The sequence below is a fragment of the Poecilia reticulata genome, linkage group LG23 (assembly GCF_000633615.1).
Source record: "Poecilia reticulata strain Guanapo linkage group LG23, Guppy_female_1.0+MT, whole genome shotgun sequence".
NCBI lineage: Eukaryota > Metazoa > Chordata > Actinopteri > Cyprinodontiformes > Poeciliidae > Poecilia > Poecilia reticulata.
In genome coordinates this window covers 3,238,830-3,258,043 of record NC_024353.1, presented here as the reverse complement: position 1 = coordinate 3,258,043, position 19,214 = coordinate 3,238,830, and the positions used below count along the sequence as shown (strand labels likewise).

General features: G+C 40.9%; 1 protein-coding gene and 1 long non-coding RNA gene across 2 annotated transcripts in view; one reads left to right on the top strand and one right to left on the bottom strand.

Annotated features, from left to right (window-relative positions):
* Positions 1-19,214, bottom strand: part of LOC103459209 (uncharacterized) — a 121,467-nt gene that overhangs the window by 82,649 nt on the left and 19,604 nt on the right. The gene's annotated exons all lie outside the window — the stretch shown is intronic.
* Positions 4,431-7,729, top strand: LOC103459208 (podocan-like protein 1). Its single transcript, XM_008400583.2, has 2 exons — positions 4,431-5,496; positions 6,092-7,729. Exons 1-2 carry the CDS (start codon positions 4,682-4,684, stop codon positions 7,188-7,190), a joined length of 1,914 nt encoding a protein of 637 aa, XP_008398805.1. The 5' UTR covers positions 4,431-4,681; the 3' UTR covers positions 7,191-7,729.

The following is a 19,214-nucleotide window of genomic DNA, read 5'->3' as shown; positions in this document are numbered from 1 at the left end:
CTGAGTGACCCCATAGATTAGATAAGGATAACGAGGGCCATAAAAACACCATGTTGATTTGTACCCTTCACTTTGACTTCTAACATAAATGTTGTTTTGAACTGCTTCACATCTGATTTAGCCTCCTTTTCTCCCAAGCCGTTAGGCTTCCTGAACTGTTACTGTTAGAAAACTTACCAAAGCAAAAACACACGTTCAATTTTAAAGAGCTATTCTGGGTATAATGCATCTTATGAGCATGTAGGATTACTCCTATCAGTGGAAAGAAAGTAAGTAGGAAAAGAGTTCTCTGAAGCATGCAACATAATTTAGATTTGTACAGTTTTAGCCTAAATTGCAAGAATTGGATTTCACCTTTTTGCTTTAGTTCATCCTGACATCAGAAACCGTCACAGTTTGACATTTGAACAAAGACAATTTTGGATGTCCATTAACTGTCCTTGTCAGCTCTCTGGAAAATCTGAGGTGGCTTAGTTAGCGCCTGTTAATGGTTAATTTATACTTGCATGTCCCCCCCCCACATCGTATGTTATGCAAACTAGTCAGAAAATCACACTAACAAAACAATGAATATTAAGAATACACTTTCGTGTTCTTTTAAAGCAAACATTTTCCACATATTGTAAAACGTTTCGGGATTTGACCCCATTCCTCATATTCAGTCATGCACAATGGTTTGCTGTTTGAGCTTCCCGATGGTAACAGTGTGCCACCACAACATCCAACGCTGCAGACGCTCGGGACGTGAGAGACGTGTAGAGGCAACAAGGGCGAGCGTTCATTTGCATCGTGTGTTAAGCTGCGAGTCATCCGGACAGCAGATACAAGCCTGACGCTCTCAGCCAAACAAATTGATCGCAGTCTGTAACCTTTGGACTTTAGCCTTGTTAACCCCCCCGCTGCTTTTTCTACCCCCAATCGCATCCAAACTGATGTGATTATTTATCAAAGTTTGTTATTTCAGTAACTGCAGCATTTTGGTACTTGTACTTGCAGAAAATTCAGCTCTTTGTGGCGTCGTTATCCCAAGAATTATGTTCTCAAAATTCGAAACATGGATATTTTTTTGGTCCCCACATCGTTACCCCAAATCGCCAGTAAGTCAACAAATTGAAACATGCGCTTTTCAGTTTTGTTTTGGCAGTTTTGGCATTCGGGGATCGGGGAATACAACTAGACTATGAGTAACTGCCGACGCCGCTGGGCAGTTGTCGGGCATCCGGGTGCACTGGAGAACAATCGCTCAACTGTAAAAGTGATTTTGCTTGAAGGCAAAAGTCCAGACATAGAGATTTGTCTGTGCAGGCAATTTTATGAAGCTGCTGATGAGGTATCAAATCCACAGGAGGAAGATAAATGAGGACTTTTACTCACAAACAAGCATCATGTGGGCCCACAGAAACAGAGATATTGTGTGTTTTTACCGTAAAAAGGTGGTGGTCTGAAAGAAAACCACCCCCACCCTTCTGTTTCTTTCATTCTTACACCTACTCTCCTATACATTACGTCACCTTTGACAGGAAATGATGTGCCATAACCCGAGCCATTAAAGGCACTTCTCCCTGTCTTCTGAAGGGCATTTCTTTCACACTCCCCCTCCCATTCATCACCTGTGTGTATCCGTCTCTTCTTTTTATGAGTCACGAACTTATTGATTTGAATAAACAGAAAACGGTGTCTGTTGTTTTTTCCCCCCCCAGTTAAATTAGTGCACTTATGAGCACCAGGAAAAAAAATATTATCCAATCACCATTTTTTTTTTATTCCCCAATCTTTGTAAGGTAATTAGAATATTGAAAACATTTTTTGGGGAAAAAAAGTTTTTACTTTTGAAATATGCTGTGTTTGTACAGAAATGTACAGTGGACATCGGAACCCCATACATTTGAAATTGAACCTTGATGGCAACCAGTTTGTCCCAAAGAAAATATCCAAACATCAACATAAGAATGAATTTCACATTGACAAAACTGAGCACTGTTGCCTAGCAAGAAGGTTCTGGGTTTGATTCCTGGCCCAGGGTCTTTCTGCATAGAGTTTGCATGTTCTCCCTGTGTATGATGGGTTTTCTCCGGGTACTCCGGCTTCCTCCCACAGTCCAAAAACAWGACTGTCAGGTTAATTGGGCACTCCAAATTGTCCCTAGGTGTGAGTGTGTGTGTGTGTGTGTGTGCATGGTTGTTTGTCTCTGTGTTGCCCTGCGACAGATTGGCGACCTGTCCAGGGTGACTCCGCCTCTCACCCGGAATGTTAGCTGGAGATAGGGAATAGCAACGCTCCCAACCCCACTAAGGGACAAGGGCGTATAGAAGATGGATGGATGGATGGATACAGAAAAAGCTGAAAAATAATTGCAAATGTCCACTGCAGAGGACAATTTTTAAACTTTTAAATACTACGATAAAATAGTAAAAATAATTCATAGAATGTTTTAATATGCTGCTAAGAGACTTATTTAGAATATGCCAACAAAATTTTAAACCAAAATTTGCACAATAAAAAGTTTTATGCACTTACTTTGTCTCTCCCCATAGAAAAAGGAAGGTACAAAAGTCCCACCCCTTCACATGTGGCATCATTGAAAAGCCCTAAATGTCCTCTGTAGATACCAAAAGGAATTAATTCAGTAGAATGCAGGGGGTGGAAGATATTCAAGTTTAGAAATGTCCTCTACAGAGGACAAAAATGAACTACTGGTAGTCACGAGGTATGGAAAACATAGGCAAACATAAGTGATTAGATACTGCCCCTCAGTGGTCAATGAGGGCATTGCATGTTTTTTTATTTTATTTAAAGTTCATATTTTGTACTCTAGATGTCAGTATTTTACAGCAGCGGTGTTTTGCATGTTGATCAGCTTTTAAACAAACGATGATGTCTTTTCTCTAGTTTGTGTTTTAAGTTCCTCTTGATAAATTAATAGTTTTGATGTGTAGTTTAACATAAATTAAAAACTAATTGCAAAATTAACATAAAATACATATAGTAAAAATATTTCAAGGGTTTGTCAGATGTTATGTTAGGAAGAAGTCAAAGTCACTTTCGTGGAAATTCTTTTTTATTATAAACCTTAATAAATCAGCAGAAAACAATTTCTGTTCCAAACAATCGTCACAGCATTCTGAATGCATTTTTTTCCAGTTATGTATTTGCATTCCTAAAAAAAAAACTATTTCAAACAAGCACCACAATAAGCCAATTTCCAAGAAGCTGAATGTGATCGTCAGCTGTTTTTGGACTTAGCAGGTTACTAAAGTAAAGGTCAAAGGCCGAGTCATTTCCAAGAGCTCCTTGTCACCTTCACATAATGAACGGGAAGCTATTGCCCCCCAATAGGAGGCACTGTAAAAGCCAGCTGCTACCTCTGACCCCTCTGCCTAAAGTTGCCCTCTTCCTGCTATTGATACCTCAGATTCCTCTGATGTTGAGAGTAAGTGTTAGAATTCCCTTTCAGATAGCGGCATTTCAAGAGTCATCAGCTGCCTCAGAGCTTGTGTGTGAAAATTCCCTGCATAGAAAAGAGTCTTGAAATGGATTGTCCTCCTATTTTTAACCGTCTCACTCCACACACAGATGTAGAATCGGCTGGACGAAGTTAATGAAAGAAGAAACTCGCCTTTGACACATTAGGAGGTCAGATTCACGTGAGGTAAGTGGGCAGATAAAGAAGACAAATAAAGATAACATTTATTTGTTGTTGACATGTGTCAATGTTATGTTGCCTATGTTAGAATAGCATCAACTCAGCATTTAGTGGTGTTCTCTATTCTTATGTTTCTTAAAGTTCTACTAGCGACTTAAAAAGTATATAGTTATTGTTTAAGGCACTCTGTGATTATTTTAAGAAAATAAATGTAGTTCTTTTCCAATAAATGTCCCCCTTTCCCTCCATAGAAAATGAAAGTGCTTACTCTCTTGCTTGTGTTCTTCACCGGTTCTGGATTTCCTAACAGTTTTAATCTAAGTAAGTACCAGGCTACTCTAGATGCCAATATTTTCCACATCTGTCAAACCATTTTTAGACACAATCTCCTGCAAACCAGTGACCCCTGGTTACGATTTTTGGTTTTCATTGTCACTTTCTGCCCGTTTTAATTTGCAAGCAGGTGCGACTTTAACAGAGGAAACTGGCCTGAGGGCAGATGGCAACAGCCTGAGAGTTGTTTCCCCATTTGCTGAGGAAAATGGAAGTGAAAACATGAAGAAACCTGAGGAGGAATTGATGATGCACAGGAGTGACGAAGAGTTACCTTTAAAGGCAATGTCAGAAAATAACAGCAGTAAGCAAATGATTCAGGATCGAGTCACTTTAGCAAGCAAGATGGAGGATGTCCTGGAGGAAAATCAGGAACATCTGGGAAGATCTGAGGAAGATTCTGATAGGATTTCTTTACAAAAAGCCACAAACACAGAGAAATACTACCTCTCAGGCACAGTGGATTATCTCAACAAAACAAATTCAGAGGAGGTGCAAGAGAATGGACTTCGTTTATTTCCCAATTCAATCACAAGTAGGACAAAAATCCGTACAGATGGCACTAACAAGTGGGAAAAGCAAGAAGTAAAACTGGACCAAACGGATGCAAAATTAAAGACGAATGATTCAGGGAAGGTTAAAGAAAAAAAGACGCTCGCAGTAATTTATCTTTTTGAGGGTAAAAGAGACACAAAAGAGGATTATATGGACGTTAAAGAAGAGGGAATTACAGAAACCCTCTCACAAAAAACAAAACAAACAGGTAGCCATAAGGAAATGTACAATGTAGCACTTCCTTTAGCCACGTTGTTCACACATTCAGAAATTCGTGGCACTCTGTCTCAAAATCATTCAACTTTCCTCCATCATCAAGACTTTGTCCGTTCGATGCCTAATGTTTCCAAAACTGCTTCCTCAGACTCAACTGTCAAGCTGAAAGAGGAGGAGGACAAGCATCTCCTACATTTAGGAACAATAACACAAACAGTCGCTCCAAAGTCTTTAATGGACATAAACACAGACCCTGAGGTTAGAAAGAGTGAATTCATCACCACACGGGCAGCAAAGCCAAAACCAGCAGAGGTAAGGTTCATCCTCAACGGTTTGAAAACAAAGGAAGGAAATCATACACAGAAATTTAATAAAAATACACCCACTGCAAAAATGGTCCATTTTACCCCAAAGCCAAGCACAGTCCTACTGTCGGGCAAACCCACAATTGTTACGCAGATGGAAAATAACGCCATATTTATGGTCGGGCATAACAAAGTACCTCCTCCCCAGCCACAAGGAACCAAACCTTCACCCAGACTGAAACGTTTACCAACCACAGCACCATCCACGTCGCCAGCTGAAACCAGCAGGATTAGCAAAAATAAGGAACCGTCTAAAGACAAAAGAAGGAGGAAAGACAATAAAACACGAAAGCCACAAGAGGGGAAGAATAAAATACCTCCACCAACACTCTTTCCTTACTTCATGGATGACTACTGTCCACCTATGTGTGCTTGTTATGGAAGGTAAGCCTTTAAGAATATCGGCTGGTAAACAAGAGCATTTCAAATCTACTCATTAGAAATAACGATCTCTGATGAGCCTCGCTGATTCAAGTCATAATCCAATACTCATTACCATGTATTTACTTCAAAAGACAATAATTTTAGCAGTATTTTGAGTGTGTCCCATCCAGCTCACTCACCACTGACATTCCACTATCTAGTTTTTCCATCACAATGACAAATATTTTGCCCCAAAGAGAGTTTTCTAAAGATTTATCAGCCTAAACACTGCTACAGGGTTTAATATGCTCACATCTTTTCCTGATGGTGATTGCTAATGGTTTACTGAAGTGCTATGCTAATGCTTGCTTTCCGTTGGAGTTTTTGACTCTAGCACACATTTTAATGCATATCTCTCAGTTTTCTTTACCAATATTGACTAAGCTGCATCGGTCTGAGTAAAAACACTGTCTTCAGTCCTAAACAAAGAAGCTTATTAGTCAAAAATTAGCCTTGTCCTATTGAAAAGGATAATTGTACAAGTTAGAATTCCCTGTGTAAAATGAAATTTGTGTGACTGAGAGCATTAAAGTGTGCTTTTTCTTTTTTGTTCCAGAGTTGTCCAGTGCTCCGATAAAGGTGTTGAAGAGTTTCCATATGGAATCCCCTATAATGCCCGCTGCATCCTCCTGATGAACAACCACATCAGCAGCATCCAGCTGGACTTGCTCAGTGAATATTCATCCATGGAATTCCTTTCCTTGAGCAACAATCGGCTCACAGATGGAGCCGTGGAAGGATCTTTCGAGGGGATTCCCGTCTTGAAGCGTCTCTATCTGGACAGGAATCAACTTCAAAGTTTGCCAACTGACCTCCCAGTGTCTCTCGAGGAGCTACGACTGGACAACAATCTCCTGGAGATGATGTCTGAGGCGGCCTGGGCACAGTGTCCTAGTCTGCTGGTTTTAAGCCTGAGCAACAACAGCCTGGGGAATAGATCTGGATCTCTTCCTCCTGGTGCACTGTCCTCTCTGCACAATCTACGCACCCTGAACCTGGGTTATAATCGGCTAGCCTCAGCACCTTTAGAGTTACCACTGTCCATAAAGGAGTTATATCTTAGAGGAAACCACCTTGAGCAACTTAGCCGAGGAGTTTTTAATGGCATATCACAGATGTTGGTGTTGGATCTCAGTGCAAACAGGTTGAAGAGCAAAGGCCTTCTTAGAGATTCCCTCCTCAATGCGACACATTTGGAAAGCCTAAACTTAGAAGGAAACAAACTAAAGCAAGTGCCGCAAAACCTCCCCAACTCTCTGAAAACTCTAAATCTGGAAGGCAATCTAATATCTTCCATAAAGAAAGCCTCCTTCCGCAACTTGGACAACCTCGAGCACTTGGGACTGGGAAGAAATGCGATTTTCAAAGTATCCACCGGTGCATTTCAGACCTTGCCCGCCTTGCATCAGTTAGACCTGTGTCACAACAAGTTGCACCAGGTGCCCAGGCGACTGCCTGCAGGCCTGCACTCGGTAGCGCTCGCACACAACAAGATCGAGTCGGTGCCCAGCAACGCGTTCTGCTGGGGCAGTCAAAGTCTTAGTCTCAGCAGACCTGTACACGTACGTCTGGAGCACAACTTAATTGACGTGGGGAAGCTGGATGTGCGCGCGTTCAGATGTTTACGTAGAACGCAGGTCGTGCACTTCCACTGAATTTACAAACCGTGGAAGATTTAAATAGATCTGCTGCTCCAGGACTCGGCCCTTTTTTATATCAACTCTTCCACTTTTAAACAAAGACTTCAGCACTCAAGAGGCCAACTGTGAAAACAAATGACCACATTTTATTATGTGTAAAGTTCAGCTCATTGTGTGTGACCAGCCCATGTCTTCCTCTCTGACTGTTTTTGTGGCAGATACGTTTTCCTTGCAGGCGTGTTGCTTTGCAGTGGTTTGCGTGACACAAACCACTGCAACGAACGAACTGAAAACACAGGAAAGTCCAGAATCCACCAGGATCCAGTTTTACTTAAGGTTTGAGACCAGATGTCATTGCAAATCAGGGCAATTCTGTTTTGGTTTTATTTTTATATACAGTATTTATACAATATTTCTATTCTGACTGGAGAATTGTTTTTTTTATGCCAATGCCTTTTTCACGTCACAGCATGGTCAAGGTGTTACTGAAACCTTCAAATTTGATTGGTAAAAACTTCAAAAACAATGTCACTTTTGGTTTTATACATGAAATAAAATCACAATAGCGAACACTGAAGTTTCCTTTTCTGTTGTGTTAAAAATGAAAACGTTTAAGGGGCAGGAACACTTTTCCAAAGCACAGTAAGAGTCTAAGTTGAATCTAACACAAATGTCGTCTGATTGAGACGGAAAGATTTGCCGGACTGTGGCTCTGAGGCAAGGCAGCGGCAGGACGTGGAAAAGGAAATGTTTAATCCCGACACATTTCTGCCAGTATCTACAAAATTCTTTGCAGCAAGTTATGCTATTGGTGTTTGGGCGTTTCTTAAAGCTTCTTGTATTTGGTTATCCACTTAATAGTAACATGAATGAAATAAAATACCAAACAAGCAGTCAGCAGCTGCGATAGCAGAGATTTAAAGAGTTAGCTTTTCCACCAACAAATTAGTCGTAGCCGACAATTTTCTTGCCATGTTTGTCCAATGCCAGTTTCTCTGGAAATTCACACGATGACACAAAAACTCAATCTTGTGAAATATCAAAAGGTGGCTGGCAAATAAATGGCTTCATTATCATAAATAAATATTATTTAATAAAGTGACAAACATTTTTAGGAAGTAAATTAAACTTAAAATAGCAGACGGATTTGTGAATGGTGTTTGCGTACAGAAACATTAATTTTAATACACTTGTTTCTAGTGAAGACTTTCCAAGACGTGAAGATGCTATTTGAAACAAATCCACACGATGGCAGTGATGTACAGGAGTTCGTTCTGATAAGGACAGCCTTTACTTGGACACGGAGAAACTAAATCATCAGATTATGAAATGTTTTCATAATCACTGATAAAAACCACCAAGTGATTTCCAGAAGCTCAAAGATATGAAGAAGAGAAAAAGAAACAAGCATAGACTTCAAATAGTTACTTTAAAGTAATATGCAAACATACACCTAATATCTTTTTATTCAGTTTGGAAACCTCACAAATTAGAAGCCTCCAATTTGTTTCTTTAAAAAAAAAACAATTTAGATCATAAAATAAAAAAAACTATTTAGATCATAAAATACCTAAATGATAAGTTAATACTTTTCATATAGATAAACAGCAACACATTTTGGAGCAGGAGTATGAGCCCACGTGGAGGTGCTCAGCACTTTTCTTTACCCCCCTCCCTTCTCTGCCTCTAATAAGTTCACTCATCGACGTGGCACTGCACCCACAGGGTCTGGGAAAGAAGAACAGGAGGAGGGGGCAAGAGGGAGGGTTGAGGAGAGATGGAGGGAGGGCTCGGAGAATGGATCCAGGCTCCACCAGTTGACGCTGCGAGTGTCCAGAAGGGAAGAGCTTCGGTTGGGGCAGAGAGCTCACCAGGACTTCCCTACGGTCCAGCAGGACCCCAACCTGCATCATCACACCTCTTCTACCTGCAGATACCTTCTGCTTTACTCGTTTCCGGCCTCTTTTCTGCTCGTCTCCTCAAAACAAACTTTATTTCGATGACTTATCGTGAGATCAGACCACTATGAGTACATCTGCAGACTTTTAGGAGTACAGTACCTGCACAGCTGTTTTTATAGTCGCCTGGGGCATGTGTGTGTGTGTGCGTGTGTGTGTGTGTGTGAAGAAATGGCTCCCATGATGGAGTCTGATTCCATGTGCTGCTTTAAGCTGTTCGGCAGATGGTTGCATTTATCTGTCTGCTGCTGCACCATGAGAAGGGTGCTCTCTGATATTTATGCATATTCAAACTGCAAATATATGAATTGCATGAAAAAAAAAAAAAAAGCCTGCCGGAGTGATTGATGCAGCTTGATCCAAAACCACTGCCCTCCTGAATCAATCACCAACTCTCTGCTTGGAGACATATCACAGCTGACTGGTGCAACGTGAAGTAAATCCCCTGCATTTAGTATCTGCGGTACAGGGTTCCTCCTCTTTGCCTTCAAAATACAAATTCTTGCAGCTGAAAATACAAAATCTGAGATGGTTTTGATCTGACTGTCTGCTTTCCCTGAACCCTCTTCATGAATTAGACCACAAAAAGAATAGGAATGTAGAAAGAAAAGAGGAGCGGGAACAGGATATTAAACCACACCCTACTTGTGATCCACACCAGACAAACATTTTAAAGGACCTGCGCTTCGGTAGGGTTCAGCTGTTGCTTGCTTTCTTTTATTAAAAGCTTCCATCTTTAAGTGCTTCAAAGGCTCAAAAGTATAAAATTTATTCCATTGTCTACGGGGTCAAGTGAGTTGACCGTCCGTGACTTAAAAATGCTTTCCATAAAACTCCCATGTTAAAGATTTTCTAAGCTACACAAAGAGTTCAGATGTTTCAGTTGTCTGGAGAAATGCAAGTGTAAAAAAGGCAAACATGTCTATGTGGCTCTTTTTCTCTCACACACACACACACACTCTCTCTTTGTTCTGCTAAATTGAAGGATGAACACCTCCAATTGACTGCATTTATCCTCCTGAACCCAATATGCACTCCTATATCTCATCTAATGGAACCTTTTATCAAGTCTAAGCTCAGCATTGACACAACGCTGAAACGCTGCAGCCAACGTTGTGACCCTGCTGCAAAAACGTCACCTCACGTTGATTATAAGGTGCTTTCAGAAGGGTTTAAAGCTGCTTCCCAAAGTTAAAGTGCCATACCAGGAGTGACAGAGAGGTGGCGCTTGTGTTAGCCAAGCGCAGAAAATGAGACGGTAGAAGGGCTGGAGGAAAACAGGGAGGGGAAAGTGTTCGGGAGGAGGGGATTGAGAGAGAAACCATGGGAGCCAGAGGGACCTCAGACACACAGACCAGCCTATCAGCAAACCACACACAAGAGCGCATGGTTTGCACACGTTTGCATTAGGCTGCACACTAAAGCACAAACTACACGTCCTGCTGTGTATCTCTACGTTTTAGTTCTGAAGGATCATCTTTTTGATCAAGAGCACAAATTGTGCTTCAATGTACGAACCCGTAGAGATAAAACCCAAACTGCTTGTGGCTGTTATTGCAGCTAAAACTTCATATACAGGGTGATTGCTTATGGGGGAGAATTCAAATGAATGCAACACATTTCTGATTTGCATCAGAAAACCCTTTTCCATCCACTTCACATTCATTCCTCACATCAAAACTCCCAAAGAGGCACGTTGACATTTGATAAAATGTGAAAAAGTTACAAAGCTAAGAGCACTTGATGCCACACAGGTTCCCGTTTTCTTAATGGAAAATACTCGAGTGTTTTCTTACATTTTACACGCGAGGAGGGATTAAAAGCAGAAGTTCAAGCTCAACCTTTCTTGAATGCAGGCCCTGGGGTATTCATTCAAGCATTCTCAAAATGAAAAACCTCGCGAGGCGTCAGAGGACGGGCGACGTGCTCGACGCCGTCAGGAACGTCGCTCGGACTTGTCCGGTCGTTTTCCCCTCACCGGCCAGAAACGGCGACGGGCGTCTCGATTTACATCAAATATACCTGCCGGCTCCGAGCTTCCTAGAATTAAAACTGATGGCTGTTTACCATCAGGTCTATACTTGTTTATATGTCTGCATTTCCTGCTGCGAGCCATTTGTTTGAAGCAGTTTGGATTCATAAATAGCAATTACAGCATATGGAAAGAGGCAGCCAGAGGTCATAGTTATATGATGACACTGAAAACTTCTCTTCTGCCTACACTTGCTGGTGTTAAACACACATTGTATATAGATTGTGTCCTTTTAATGCACTGTTTAAATACTCAAGTCGACCTTGAAGTTCAGAAATGTAGCTATGGCTGGTAAATAGAAGTTCTTTCAGTCAAAACATCTAAATTAAAATTTGACGATAAAAGTTAAATCGAAAGGAAAACGCTATGCAACACCAACCCAAATAATAAATGACACTTATTTTCAGTGGTGTTGTCCAAAAGTGTCCTATAATGTCACATAAACATAGTTTTAAATCCCTCCAAGATGTATTTTTATACCTGTTTTCCTCTTTGAAACAGTGACACACAGTTGGCTCAGCCCAGTGATTACTTGCATTAAACATGACGCATGTTTTCATAGATTAGCTGTAATTTGTAAGCTCAAATTAACTCGCTGTAAGTGTTTTGTCATATTCCTTTCCTGTATTTTTATGGGGGGGGTTTTTATTGCCTGTAAAACTGTAAAGACAGTCTTGACATGGTGCAGACATTACAGATGCACTCGCTTGCATTTAATGATTTAAGCAACACAGGGCTCTTCTAATTACATAGACTGTGTAGTCTATTTAAAACATAATACTAGTGTGTCTCTGCACAACACAAATGGTTTCAGAAAGCGAAAGGAGTTTGCCGGTTCCACGGACCGTTTGGTCTGGGTCAAAGGTTAAGCTTTCCTATCGTCTTTCAGAAAGAAAAAAAAAATCCAGGATTCACTCTGGGAGGCTGAAGAATCCCCTGAAGCCTTCGGGTTTCCTCCAAAAGAGGACGAAAACAAGTCGAAACTAGATGGGCTCTCCCCGACACTCAACGTGGTGCTCGAGATCTTTTTAGAGATAGCTCAGTGAATCCATTTTGTTGTAATCGTCGAACTGTTTCACAATCTCTGCATGTCCACATGACTGAATAAAGCCTGGTGTTAAATCCCTCTGCAGGTCATTTGCAAATACAGTGATCTTGACTTGCTTCATACATATTAAACCATCTGTCTCTGTAGCAACAAGATCTACAAACCAGGTCAAACTTTAGGAAGGACGTGAGGTTCCCTCACCTTCTGCGTTTTGGTTCCAACCATTAATCACCGTCTAGACAGGGAAACAGAAGGCAAATCAGGTCACTAATAAGTAAACATTGTTTAAAGAAACTAAAAATAGCAGGCTGGGAAGACAGGTGGGTGGCAGCAGCCTGTTTTCTGAATGTTAATAAGCGAGCAGAAAATAAGACGGGCAAAGCTGAGTCATTAAAGGGGATGAAGGGAATTACCTTCTTAGAACTCTGCAAATCCACTTAGCAGAATTTTTAAGCAGTCGCCTCATCGGCTTCATGCCGCTGCTGCCTTAATTCATCAAACCTTTTACCGTCCTCTCTTGAGTAAAAACTTTGTGAAAACCTTTTTTTCCTCCCCTGCAGTTGCACCCTTTTATCTTCTGAGGTGCATCTTTACCAGCTTCCCACATCCATTCATTTCCTATATCCAGATGAAGCAGGACTGGATTCGAACTCAGGACCTTCTTCTGCAACCAGCTGTTCCTCCATGCAGCCCAGATTTTTGCACGTTGATGCTAATTATCGTTTGTCGGATTAGAGGTTAATAATGTATTTGAAACAGTTTCATCATTAAGCTTTAATCCAAAATATTCCAATTCAGTCAAGGTTGTACGTTTAACATCCAACAGGCTTTGGATCCATTTCCCCCCCCATCGACGATAACCAGTCTGCCTTTCCCTGCTGAAGAGATAGTCAGCCCACAGCATCATGCTGCCGCCGCCATGCTTTTTGGCCGGGATGGTGATATTCTTCCTCTGTTTTGCAGATGTTTGCTGTGTCTCAGACATGACTTGTGGCAAACTGCAAACAGGACAATGTGACGTCTTTCTTACAACAACGGTGTTTAAAGTTTGTAAAGTAATAATTGCATACCATTATTAGTATTATTTTAAAATCAGAATAGAAAAAAGTTGTATTTTTTGGCCTATTGATCGATACTTTATTTACATACAGTCCCAACAATGTACTTAATTGCATTTGCAAGTCTCCGTTTACAAGAACACTGTACATTAATGCTTTGACTTGGTGTCCGTTTCCCTCATGGAGCCAGAGTTCAAATATATTACAGCGAAAGGCAAAGTCTGAGCCAAATTTCATGGCAAACCTACCAATATCGGTTTTGACATTTGATGAAAAGCCAAAGGTCATAATTTTCAAACTCAGTTCCTCGGCATCTGATCGCAAACAGATGTGTAAAGTTTCACTGCAGCTTGTCCTGTAATTCAGCATTTTTATGTAGATGCGACCCTAAAAATGACAGTTTAAAGTCGGCTCAAAAGCAGAAGCCTTACGGTCCTTGTGATGGTGATGAAATGTTATCAGAGGCTCCATTTTATTTTCATTTATGATAAGAAACACTGAAAGTCGGAAATCTGTCCTGACGTGTGACGGCCCAGTTGCTTGAAACGTCGACTTCCTATCGACCAGCCGACGCTGTGAACCTGAAAGACGCGCAAACGAGCAGTGAAGCAGAAAGGACAGCGTGCTAATTCACAGTAATTTGCTCCAACTCGATCGGCCTATTAAAATGTCCTGGATTGTTCCACACTTACGACATTTTATGTGAATCAAATGGAAGTGTTGTAATGAGATCTTCAAGTCGACCGCAGATCTTTGAACAGCGCAGCGTGACTCATGTTCTCCCTCGCCTCGTGGCCCGGCAGTAAATTCAGATTTAACGAGACGATCTGAATAATTGATGTAAATACACACTCAAAAATAAAATCATCTATTTCACCTTTGCCAATTTTTTCATGATTGACTCTACGGAAAAATTTCATTAAAAAAAAACAAAAAAAAAAACAAACAAACAATCGTAACACGATGTTTTTAAACCTCCTAGAATATCAACAACAACCATCTGGGTGTAAAAATCCCCCTGACTCGAGTTTGTGCTGATGTTTGAAGAAAGTCATTGGTAGAGCAGCCATGTGTTTATGCCAAGTGTTGTGAAACCGAGTGGTTGCCCAACATCTTCTGCCGTACTCGTCTCTACCACCCAATGTTTTTCAGATCCGATATGACTTTGCATGTTCTGGGTGAGAAAATGTCAGCCGAGTTTAACAACTGTCCCTTTTTTTTCTTTTAATGCTTGAAAAACATTTAAAAGTAGTTGCTTTATCTGAGGCTGATACAGTGCTCTGGAAATGTGTTTGCAGATTTCCTTCATTTACATTAGAAGCTAATTATTTAGACACCCTGAAGATTTAAATATAAAACCATCTTCATTCCACCAAAACATTTCTATTTGATATTAAAGACAGGAGTTTCTTAAATTGCACTGAAACAGTTCAAAGACAATCATGAGTATAAAGAAAAATAATTTCTCTGATTTATTTGAAAAAATGAAAGTCTGTACTCCCTAATCAATGGGGAAAAAAAACAACTTCACTGACAATTTTAGCAGTCAGACCCTACTTATAACTGCTGATCGGCTAAACTATGTCATGAACATCTCAACGGTCTTCACATCTGCTGTACAAAAGCTTGTTATTTATCCAGAAGGCGAATATCTTTAAGATTTGGAGTCGTTTGAAGAATGGCCTTTTTGAAACGTTTCTTTCAGTCCCTAAAGTGAACACACCCAATTGTTCCCATTTCGCTTCTGATCTCTGATGCCGAAAACCTGACCAAAGTTTAGGAACACCGCAGTCCCGAATTATCTGGGTAAACGATACTTCTAAAAGGGAAATATTGACTTGTTGACATCAGAATGAAGATGCATAATCATTCGTTCGTGGGTCTTTAACTTCCCAGGCCTGTTTTCTGCTGTTTGAGGTTAAAAAGCTCTTGTGCAATTGCAGATTTCCTCCAATTTCTCTTTATCAAAACAGGATGTTCTCTGACTCAGCCTCACTGCCATCCATAACCTCAACGTCTGTGGTCAAGAGTTCCCATAACTCAGAATGCGAGTGAGGATAGCTGCCACGACTGTAGAATCTGTAACATAGAAGGAAAACGCTACCAGCTCTACTCGCAAAACGAGCTCAGACTGGACAGTAAGTGGGCGCCGCCAGCAGTGCTAATATAATTTCAGGCTGGAAAACTGGTTGTGAGCGCAGCTCTGTTCCAGTCGGGTCATTTTTCAGCTGCAGACTTCGGTCTGCGAAGCAACACAAACCCGGACAAGAAAATGTGAGGTATGTGGAAAGAATTGGGGCAGACTTTTAAAGTAAACTCAGATCGATCCAAGCCTAACTGAGGAACCGTCGAGCTCAATGAACAATTCAGAAATCACCCAGTAAGTCGCTGGTATAAAATCTGACCACTGGCTTCTAATCCTCCTGTCTCCCGGCCATACCGGGGTGCTGAAGGAGTGACTAATCCAAGAATATCTGATTTCAGCTTATGTAAAGACACACATGGTGCTTTTTTTTCCAGTTTTGGAGAGCGTGCAGAGCCTTGGAAAGCTTCATGAGAACACTTTTGAAAAGTTTGACTGCTTCTTATCCATTCCATGCCCTCAGCCACAAAAAAAAAAAAACCCACAGAGTCCGGGAGAGAGAAAATGTGGCCAACACCTAATTGGCTCCACCAACAGCCTCTTGGTGTGCCAGGCCCTTTTTTTTTCTCTCTTGTTCTGCAAAATCCTTCGAGAAGCAATTTTTTATTTTTTTTTTGTAATTGTGAATATTTTTGACCTCTTCCCCATTAAAGATCGTTGAGAAAAGCTAAATTAGGCTAGTAAGGTTACTTTTCCCGCAATAAATCAAATAACAGGTTTTCCTGTACAGGTTTTCCCTTCACTAACTTTGACCAAACACATTTTACCGGATGAATTAAATGAAAAACACCCGACAAGAGAGTTAAAATCTTCTCCAGCCCGTACAGAGGAAGTGTTTTGTCAAACTTTAAACTCATCTGGTTGTCACTGTGAGGAATATATTGCTGACTATGTTTATTAAAAGCCCTGATACGCGTCGCTCCTGCCAAAACAGGGTGTGCACTCTTGTTACGACTTATGAGAAAATACATTGCCCAGATGGTCCACATCTAAGTTTTACTCCGAACCAACTTGTCTTCTCTTTTCTCTCTCAAACTGCTTTTTTTTCCCCCCTCCCGATATTTTTTCAGCAAATTAAACCTGTTCTGATGTGTTGGGTTTAACAGTCCTAGAAGTTTGGGAAGCTCTTTCTGTAAGATGTGCCGAAAACGTAGCTGGAATGTTTCGCCACTAAAAACCAAGCAGGTTCAATGAGGTCAGTTTAATCCCGCTACATTAAAAAAAGTAAATTAGAGCAAACAGAAACCGGAGTCGTCCTGACTCAACGCCACGTATTGGTTCGTTTTCTGACTGAATTCCACTTAAAATACAGAAGAAGGTCTTCCGTTTGATTTAGTCAGCCATTTTAAATTGCCAATTCAAGAAGAAATGACATCTTTGTTTTTATGTGCATGGGTTGAAAAACTGCTTTCTTCTATTCACCCAATAAATCTGGGTTTTCCCTAAGTGGAGGTTTTCAACCCCATTTTCAAATTCCAGTTGTTAAGGACCGTTGTCCTGCAACTTGGAGATGTGTCCCTGGTCTAACCCACATGATTAAAATCATTACATTGCTTCTTCAGAATGCTGTCAAGTTCTATAAAGTTATACATATGTGCAAGTATTTGATACGGTTGTGTGGAACCTCGAAACTAGAGTTTGGGTCGTGTAGCCAAAAGCGGCAGAAACAAAAAGTAAATCGATTTCCCGACATTCAGAGCAAAGCTTTCACTGTAAGAACCATTTTTGCATCTTGTCCTGTTAATACGGTGTATGGTTTTATCTCAGTATGAGTCCAGCACTTCTGCGCAGGCGTCAGACTTTCGTTAGAGGACATCAGTGAACAAATGGCTCCAGGAACAGAGCAGGCGGCTCGGAGAGAAACATTAAAAACATTTCACACAGAACTGTTAGGTCTTAAAATGAAACCCCTGCAGCAAGCGAGGGAAACCTACCAAGACATGACCATGCATCTTCTGAGCTGACAAGGATGGACGACAAAAAAAAAAAAAAAAAGAAACCAAAAACATTTTCTACTCCCCCGTTGTGTTAAAGAAGATATTGCTACTCTGCAGTTTGTCTTGGTTGACAGTTTATTTTTAGTCCGCTCTCTGACCAAGCACTGTTGGAGGCACGTTGGCGTACACGATGCTGTTTTTGTGCTTTCCCGCAAATACTTTGGATATTTGACATTTAAAGAAACACATTGCAGCCCCCCCCACCCCCCATCATAATCAGCATCTGCAGGGACTGGACAGGAAGTAGCGCAGTTGGATTGCAACATCAGAAATTGCCTAATGTCTCCCAATGGGGGTGTGTATGTGTGTGTGTGTGTCTAAGAATCTGTTTATCTCGTTTTTTAGCAGCTGTGTTTTCTCCAGTTGGACACAGACTCGTTTATTTTTTACTGTAATGTTACACTTTTGTTTGTCACCACTAAAAACTCTTCATCGTGTGTATCCCCGTTTTTTTTTTTTAATCCAATAAATGTTTCAATATTTGCAGCTCCGATGAAGTCAGAAACGGACCAGCGCTCTCCACCGCCTCGCTGACCCGACGGCACAATGACAGGCTTGTCCTGGTAATACGTTTCCCAGACAGACACTTTGTGCTTTAAATCTGCTGAATAACAGGCAAGGAGACCCAAACTGCCTGGTGAAGACATTACCCAGTTTATGGTGTCTTTTTCACCGCAGGATTGAAAACTGTGAAACTCTGAATTCACTGTGAATAAACACTGCAATATAAAAGCTAAATTACATAGGAGAAAACGTTCCGATTTTAGTTGAATGTAAAAGGGAAAAAAAAAAATTGTAAATGGCACAACTACAGTGCTGGACATATTTATTTGAACCACTTGTTAAAGATTTGTAAGAAAAAGGAAGAAAAAAAAGCCTGACAATAAATGTATCTTTTATAGCAGTGACATAATCTCAAACTAAAAATAAATCCAACCTATTGCAGCCAAAGAGGAGAAGCCTTTTCTGTCTGAATCTCTTACAAACACCGACTTTTTTTCAGTTTCAAAAGCTCAAGATAGCTGGTTTGGCGTGCATTCAAGAATAATATGTGGAAAAGTAGAGTGGAGGATCTGCAATGCTGTGGGCTTATTTGTCTTTGGGTTTCCTGCTAGAGCTCATAGTCTAACGCTACGAAATATATCACCAGATTGACAAAGGATTTGCTCAAAAGACAAATATGAGAGAATTCTCTCATGCGTGTCTCGGTCACGACTCAAAGTTCAGTAGAAAACTTGTGGAGTGAGCAGAAGAATAAAGTATGTAATGATGGGTCCAGAAATCTGGACCAGAAAAGTCCAACTTCAGAGGATTGTTGTCCAGCCTGGCTCAGAAGATGGGCATAAATGCGGTCAGTACTAAAGGTAAAATTTCGCCCCAGGAAGTTATTTAAACAGCTGTAAACAGCCAACTTCTGCACCTCGGACTATTTCTCTCGTAAAGAGACACACCTGTCAAGACGACCATAAATCACCGCATCGGTAGAGCCGGATTAATCCCAGATTTCCCTTCTTTTGAAATAACTTCCCCGCAGTCCAAGTGTTCTGCTGTGAAAGCCTCGCAGGCATTTAGTGCATCGTTATTCCACGCGGTCGCATTAAATATCAGCTCAGTTCGCTGCACGATGCATGAAGTGTGAAAACAGATTCAGCAGCTCTTAAAAAAAACCGACAGGCCAATTTAAACAAACGAAGCAGAAACGATCTGGATGCTCCTCCGAAACTGAAAGGAGGATTCCAGGTGTTTGTTTTATGAAACAGAGCTAACGTGGAAAAAAACAAGGATAAACGTAAAACATTCAGC

What these genes read in the sequence shown, in the direction of transcription:
- LOC103459208 (XM_008400583.2), top strand. Translation starts at nt 4,682, where the DNA reads ATGGACGTTAAAGAAGAGGGAATTACAGAAACCCTCTCACAAAAAACA. An exon ending in ATGTGTGCTTGTTATGGAAG is followed by an intron (nt 5,497 to 6,091) that starts GTAAGCCTTTAA and finishes TTTTTGTTCCAG; the next exon opens with AGTTGTCCAGTGCTCCGATA.